The following is an 8022-nucleotide window of genomic DNA, read 5'->3' as shown; positions in this document are numbered from 1 at the left end:
TGATTCTGTCTCCGGGGAGACAGTGTCAGCATTGAGTTGAACTGCTTGTTGCTGTAGGGAAGCCTCCTCCGCACGTTAGAATTGGGCTTGGGAACCCTTTTCCGATGGGGTTCACTCGTATTTTTAACAGGTCCATTCTTTCTAATACCAGGCATTTGGGAACCAGTGCTTCAGCTAGTGCCCTGGGGGCTGGGGCAACCTATTTCTAAAGGGACACTGCACTCGTGCATTTGTTTCCTGAAGCTGTGCCCAGGTGGGGAAGACGCATGCTGGTCACTGGGCCCTCCCTCTCTCCCTCCCTGGTGGGGCCCAGGAGCCATCTGTACACACTGTGTTCTCTGACAACCGCCCCGTGGAGCCCGAAGTGGCCGTCCCAGTATCAGCTGGCGGAGTCGATCAGAGAACACAAAATTGCACGGATAACACGTAAGCCCTGGACAGCCTTCATCTTTCCCTAAACAATCACAGTCATGTCATTCGACTCTGAATGCTCCATTACGTTTCAGATTTATTTCCAATCATTCAGAGCTGCATCCATGGGAGACAAAGGTGCCTTTGAGCTCCGGCACCTGCTGTTCCCCCCAAATGTCAAGGGCTGACATTTGATGTCTTTATCCGCAGTCGGCGTAATGATGACTCACCCCTTGCTCCCCAGCTCCTAGGCCCACAGCCCCATCCACACCCAGCGCGGACTTCCATGCCCCGCACGCCGGTGGCAACGTGCACGGCCCAGGAGGAGCCGACCTCCTCCCGCTCTTCCCTCTGGCAGAGCTTGCCTGGGTCCCCGGGAGAGGCCTCTCCAGCTGGGTTCCTCCTTCGCTCCCTCCCACACTGAGCGGCACCCAGTGTCCCAGGCGAGGTGCGTGTCTTGGGGTGCGAGGGGGGCGCTCGCGGGCTTCCTGGTGCTGCAGGTGGGGGGGGGGGCTTTCTCTCCTGGACGGAGAGGCGCTGGGGGGAGGTGAGTCCTGGTAAAGTCCTTCAGATGAAGTACTCCTTTCTGCTGCTGTCACCGTTGTCCTGGAGGGACGGGTCGTCCTGCAGGGCCGCGTCGGCGCTCTCGGCAAACTCCGTGCCCTTGGCCTCGTTGGTGTGGTACGTGCCCTTGTGCCGGTACATGTAGTGCAGCATGAGGAGGAGGAGGCAGACCAGCACGAAGGCCACGGCCGCGATCACGCCTGCGGGAGCGGAAGCACAGGGCTCTGTGTCGGGGGGGAGAGGCCGGACCGCGATGGGGGAGGACGCAGGCAGGACCCACAAGGTTGTGCTGGGACGGACACACTGCTGGACAGACACCAAGCCCAGACAGGCTGGCTCCTTCCTGCCTCACTCTTGCCCTGCCCAGGGCACTTGCCCCTCACCTGTGCCCATCTAAGCTACCCCTGACCTCCCCTCTCCCTCCGTTCAGCATCCTCAGACTGAGGCTGGGATCTTATCCCATAACTGACCCTGCTCCGAGGCGCTCCCATTCCACTGACGAAGGCAGACCTAAGTGCACCAGCCACAGAACGCAACTCGCGGGTGTGCCTAAAACTGGTAGGTTCACAGGACTTGGAACTTTCAGGGAATTTTTTTTTTTTTTAGAGATAAGTTTAATTCAAAGAATTAGGTATTTTATATGTAGTTATTAAAAGGGTGGAAAAATTATTTTATAAAGACACAATCATTTTTTAAAGCCTGGCAAATACAGAGAAACATAAATGGACGTTAACATGTCCTTAATCCTTCGGCTCAGAAATCACCGCAGTTAACAATTTCATATCTTTCCCTCCCAAGAAGCATTCATGTTTAATCGAAGTTCTACTTCAATCTTCAAATGAATGGCCCTCTCTAAACCTTTGTAACACTTCAGTATTTAGGACTTGCAATCATTTTCAAACTCTTCTTACTGGAGTCCCTCTGGCTGATTTACGATTCTCCAAACACTTTTTATTTGACCATTTTTCCATGTCTTTGCACATGTTCTCTCTGCTGAAAATATTTTCCCCTCCCCTTGTCTTCCTGGTAAACTTGGATGCTGCCTTCAGAATCCAGCCTCTACCACCTCCTCTAAGAAGACTCCTTTGCCCTACTCTCCTGGCCCTGCAGAGCAAATCACTCCATCCCTTAGCGTTTCTTCTATACTTTGTAAATCTGATAACTCTGAGTTTTAAAAGCAGGACAATCCCAGCTGAGGGGTTTCCTAGGCATGGGATTGAAGTGTTAGAACCGGGAAAGTGCCGGGAAGACTGGGCTGAGAAGGCTGCCCTCTGGGCACCAGGAGCGGGCGGGGGCGAGGGCTGCGCCTGGTGAAGTGTGATGTGTGCTCCTCAGCCCACGGCTCCCCTGTGCTCCTGGGAGGTGGGTCTGCAGGAGGGGTTGGGAGGTGTGGCTAGAGGGCCGGTCAGAAGGAGCGGGTCACTCAGGCCTTTGGAGTGATGGGGTGAGAGGGCAGGACAAAAGAGTTTGGGTAGGACTAACGGGTGGCACTCTCACGTGGGGAGGTTCAAGTTCAGGTGTTTGCTTTGAAACCCCAGAACAAACCCTCTGCCTTGACTTGGAAGGTGGGTTTACTGGGGGAGGGGCCTTTGGAGAATATGTGGAGGCTATAACCTTTCCCAAGTCCCAGCTTTGTGGGACAATTTCCTCAACTCCCCGCTGCCTTTAGGGGACACTTCTGTCTGCATGATGTTAATGGTATTGTCTAAGAAAAAGAAGGTCCAGCCGTTCAGTGAGTAGGAGAACATCAGGGTGATTGCTTGCTTTTATTTGTTTATGTTGAAACGTGAAGTTCCCTGAGCTAGCAATGAGCTAAGGAGAAGTGTAAAGCTCAGAAGGACACCGCAAGCTATAGCTCACGGACTTAGTCTGTCCTGAAACACAGTTTGGGGTCACAGCTGTGACCAGTGGGGGCCAGTGTGGGGTTCAGAGCAAGGCTAGGGCAGGGTTAGGATGGAGAGACAGGGGCGTGAGACCTAGGACAAGGAGCAGTGTGGCTTGAGGGAGCCGGGAGAGAAGTCAGGGAACCCTGGTCAGCCCTCCAACCGCACCCCTCCCTCACCAGAGCGGATCTCCCTCCAGCCCCCCTTCCCTGTGGATCTAGGGTCCTGACAGGCCCTGATGCAGGTGCCTTGGCACCTCACCCACCAGGATGCTGTGTTGGACATTTTCTTACAGAGCCAGAGTCCCCTGGTCCACCTTCAAACCACCCTTGAGGGAAGGAAAGCAGGGCCATGGCAGGTCCTCCCCTGAGTGTTTCCTCTGGCCCTCCTGGCTGTTTGAGGGGACCCCGGACAGCGTACCTGCAATGACGGCGATGTCTATCTCACTCGAGGCCATCCCGGGGTCGGGCTCTGTGGACAGAACAGAAGAGCCTGAGGTGAGAGAGGACGGCTGCCCATGCCATGCACTGGCCCAGGGTGCATGGGAAACTGTGTGGCACGCAGACAGGCCTCCGGCCGGGGGCGCACAGAGCCGGGCCCAGGCTCTCCATGTCCGCTGACCGTTGCTGGAGCGCATCGTGTCACTCCCAGGGCTATCAGACACCGTTATGACATCTCCAGGACTGCGCCAGCCATATGTGAGGGACCTCTGCTGCATCCCTGACCCAGAGCCCTGCCTGCACCTGCAGATGCTCACCAGACACCTGCGGGGGTGTGAGGGCAGGCACGACTGTGTTTAGTGCAGTGTCACCTGCCTCTTCAGGCCTCAGCTTTTCTCTTGATGATGGTAAAAACAGGCCACCTGTGGGGTGTCTACACATGTCAGGTGTTGGTTTAGTTGCCATCCATCTAGTACACCAGGTACATGGTATTATTAACCCATTTCACAGGTGGGACACTGAGGCTCAGAGAGTGATGTGCCCACCGTCACACAGCTGGTCTGGTGGGCGAGCTTGAGGCCGAGACGTAAGGCTGTGCTCTCTGGGGGGCACTTTCTCTCTTCTCACTTGAAGATGCCCCTCCCAGGAGGGCTCCTATCCAGAGATCCCTCCCTAAGACCCTCTGCAGGCCTCTGCATCCTTCTTCTGAGGGAAGGGCCACTCGGTGGTGCTATCCAAGTTACTAAGTGCGTTTTTCAGAAGCTCAGTGGCCTAGCCAGAAGGCTACGATGTCCAGGAGAGCAGGGACCTCTCCTCTGGCATATGTGTGAGAGGAAGGATTTATTAGAGCACGGAAATATCAGTGTTCACATGGAAATCCCATGTTCCCGTTACAAGGGCTCCACGTATTAAAGCAGAGAAGGCTGCTTCATAATAGTCATTTCCGCTCAGATAATCACTTTAATTATAGCGTGATGAGGTCATTCTCCCCAGCGCAGCTGCCAGATGCCTCTTTCTGATAAGAAGCTGGCTGGTGGTGGAGGGAAGTGGGGGGTCCAGGCTTGAGGCCCGGAGGAGGAGAGACAGGCTGGGAGCTCTGAGGCCAGCACAGAGCCTAGAGGTGGGGGAGAGGAGAAAACAAGGCCTCAAGTCAGCAAAGAGACAGAGCAGGTATCAGGGCAGGGGGAGGGAAGTACAGACAGGAGAAGGTCAAATGGATGCTGGACTTTGCAATCCAGGGTGGTCAAGTGCAGCCTGGGACTTAGTATCTAGCACATAGTAGGTACTCTAAACATTTACTGAATGCATGATCGAGGGGATAAATGCACACAATAAATGAATGCATACAGAGGCCAGAGTTCTAGAACTTACTCCATCACTGAGCACCTCCCATTTCAGCAAGAAAGAATAGCCCCTTCCTTAAGTTGGCATGGATGGTTGTAGAAGCTCAAATACCCAGGATTGCTGTTAGGAATTTTCCAGGTGAAAGCAAGCCTTCCTTAAGTCAGTTTGTCCAAGGCAGCCAGGATTAGAAAGGACTGCTATTTCTTCTTTTAAAAACAATTAGCAATTGCTTACCATGTGCCAGGTACTGTTCTTAGCACCTAATGTGTTTTAACTCAAATAGTCCCTGTGACAATGCCATTCAGTGGCAGTTATTATTGTCCCCTTTCTACAGATTTGGAAGCTGAGTTCCAGAAAAGTGTAATTGATTTCTCTGGGTCAGAATCTCTCCTGCTTGAGCCTGAGCAGCCTCAAGATGACATGCCTAACCCTGCAGGGCCCTGCTCAGTGGTGAGCCTGGGTAAGCTGGGTGAGGACCAGAGGTATTCGGCTTGGATCACTTGGAGTGAATTTCTTGGCTTGGGCGTAAGGACCAGAGCTGAATTTGTTCAAGTTGCACCATGTGACTGGACTCCAGGGTAGTGACACTTCAGCCTGGCCAGACCGGCCACCTAGGTCAGAACTGGCACAGAGGAGGAAGCTTGGGCATGTCTGGGAAGGTGGGGATGGTATAAGACAGTGGTTGTCAAAGTGTGGTCTCTGGAACAGCGGCATTTCCTGGGAGCCTGTTAGAAATGCACATTCCTGGGCTCCACCCCAGACCTACTGTACCAGAAACGCTGGGGCTGGGGCCCAGTAATCTGTGGTAACAGGCCTGCAGGTGATTCTGATGCACGCTCAGGGTTGAGAACTGCTGGTGTAAGAGAAGGCTTCCCAGAGAGGGTTTATCAGGATGGGCCGTTGAAGGATGAATAGGAGTTTGTGGTACAAACAAGAGTATAAGCATTTCAGGCAGAGAGCTTAGCCCTTACAACAGCCCCTCACCTCTCTCTAGTTCTCAGTTTTCTCCCCAAATGACTGTTTGCCATCCATGGTACCTAGGGTCCTGAAACCTGGGCTTTGATCTCTTGCTTCTGGAGATGCTGCAGTGAGAGTCCTCACTGGCTACACCACCTCATGCTGTTTCAGCCAGCAGCAATGGTATGGGATATTTGCAGAAGGCTAGTTGGAGTGAGCTTGGATCCCTCCCAGGAAGTTGATGGGTTGCTGTGCAACTCGATTACGAGCCTGGAATGAGAGTCCAGCCCTTGCTGAGTTTCAAGGGTAAGTAGGAGCTTGGGATTAGAATCACTCTGAGCTCAGGAACTGGGGTGGGGGCCGATGAGCAGCTTGAGGGGGGTGGATTTTATGGCAAAGAAAGGTGTTATTTATGGCCAAGTGTGCATCTGAGATCAGAACAGACAACGGTCTACTCCTGAGACTGGACAAGCATGAGTGGCCTCCACCCTTTCTATAGAGACCCAAAGCGCCCTGCGCGTTTCCTTCCTAGCTCTCCTCAAGGTTACAACGTCCCCACCGGAGAGAAAGCTCTTCGAGTCCCAGAACCACATCTGTCTTACTCATAGTCCTGCGTGCCTGGCACAGAGTAACCGTTGTTGAGAGTTATTTGAAAGCCTAGTCCTGTCTGGGGAACAGAGGATGAAACTGCGCCCTGCACTGTCCCCATCACTCTGATGGCCCTTGGGTTCAAATCCTGGCTTGACTGACTCAATGGCAGCGTATTCAGTGAAAAGCTTAATACCGACTGGCTTTAGTTTCTGTGTGTGTAAACAGGGATAACAAACCCACTTTGTGGTAAGTGTTAGAAATGATACACACACACGTGACAAATATTGTATATGTGTTATATAGACAGTGACTATGTGGTACGTAGCTCAGAATAGGTGTTTTTCAGTTGTAGCCACTGTTTTGATTGTGAGTCTTATTATTACTCTGGTCTGCATGGAATTCAATGCCATTCACCTAAGGGACCAGTTCCCAGATGCTGTGGGTCCAGGCAGACGCTGGATGCTGGTCGTGAATTCCCAGCATCGTCCGGCTGACAGTCAGACAGCACCGGATGCTCAGTGTCTCTCTTTCCCATATCACTGCAGGGACCAGGAGAGCTTCCAAGAAACAAAACGTGAGTCTCTGACCTCAGGGGGCTTACAGTTTCCCTGGGTGGTGTGTTTGTGATGGATGAATTATTTAGGGCAGTGTTTGTCACACAGGAAGCCCCAAGTCACTGGTGGGTCACAACCAGCTAGAGAGAGAAAGAGGCAAAGAAAGAGAAAGGGAGGGAGAAATGAAGAAAGAAACCAAAACAGGAAAAGAGAGAAGAGACAGAGAAAATAGCTTAGAAACCACCAGATCCATCATAGGCAGTCGGGATACTGTTTGGGGAGCTCTGATTTCTTTTGTGCACACACACCACAAGCATATGCATCTGAGTCACAGTGTAAAGGGGGTTTCTTACTGAGGGCGGCATTTACCACGATTTTCGGAGACCGTGATTTAGACAACAGCACGACAAGAGGGAATACACGAAACCCTTCGTGTCCTACAGTGTCGGGTTCAAGGGTAGCCCGTCTAAGAGATCAAGCAAGGAGCAGGCAGATGGAGAACAAAGCACAGCCTCATACCAGTGAAGGCTGATGTGGGTGATGGCGGCGGAATGGCCAAACAGCCTGACACCTCTGGGCTTCTGAACACCCCCATGTGGCCACTCAGCTGCAGGCCTTGCCACAAGGCCAGGGCCAAGGGCAGGGACAACAGATGTTTCCTGTAGCTGTGGATCCAGAGAGGGAGAGGAAGGGAAGGGTTGTTCCTGCCCCCAGCTCACAGGCAGGGAAGTCACCACCTCCCATGGAGGCATGGTGGGGAGTGAGGGCAGGGATCAGGGAGGGAGACCGATGCTTTCCTAGAGGCCTTGGGAAATTTCGGGGGTGGGAAGAATGTTCCAGGACTAGGGAAGTTCTGACACAAGTCCTGGGGGCTCAGCCTCAGGGGGAGCAGGAGGGGGAGGGGGACTTACTAGGCAGCAGGCTCTGGGTGAAGTTGCCACTTATGTTCCTCATAGCAAGCGAGCAAAAGGGAAGTGTTTGTCCCCAGAGAGCTTGAGCAAGGGGTCGACATCTCACAGCCAAAAGAGGCAGAGTCTGTGTTGTAACCTGGGATCCCCGGCTCTAAAATGTGTGCTCTCTCCAGAGCGCAAGCTGCCATGGTTGGGAACGGCTTCTCTCCTGTGCCATCTGCAATGTGGCTGCAGCCAGAGCCCTGCTGATTCTCTAGGTCTGCAGGGTGGTCAGCCGCGTGTTTCCTGGTCAAAGGCAGCACCCCTGGGAGGTTGCAGGGTGCAGAGGTGCTGTCCCTTCATGCAGGCGACATTCTCCGCTCCAGCT

The 8022-nt window shown here is 53.3% G+C and overlaps 1 protein-coding gene across 1 annotated transcript in view; it reads right to left on the bottom strand.

Annotated features, from left to right (window-relative positions):
* Positions 1-484: 484 nt before the first annotated feature.
* GYPC (glycophorin C (Gerbich blood group)) overlaps positions 485-8022 on the bottom strand; it is a 43195-nt gene continuing 35657 nt past the window's right edge. The window contains exons 2-3 of the mRNA XM_082396931.1: positions 3279-3329; positions 485-1175 (exon numbers count right to left, since the gene is read on the bottom strand). Of these exons, the coding sequence (XP_082253057.1) occupies positions 979-1175; positions 3279-3329 (248 nt within the window). The 3' untranslated portion in view covers positions 485-978. The remainder of the gene's footprint in view (positions 1176-3278; positions 3330-8022) is intronic.

The sequence above is a fragment of the Balaenoptera borealis genome (assembly GCF_965194805.1).
Source record: "Balaenoptera borealis genome assembly, chromosome: 6".
NCBI classification, from domain to species: domain Eukaryota; kingdom Metazoa; phylum Chordata; class Mammalia; order Artiodactyla; family Balaenopteridae; genus Balaenoptera; species Balaenoptera borealis.
Note: the sequence above shows the minus strand (reverse complement) of the source record. Positions and strands in the feature narration are given on the sequence as shown.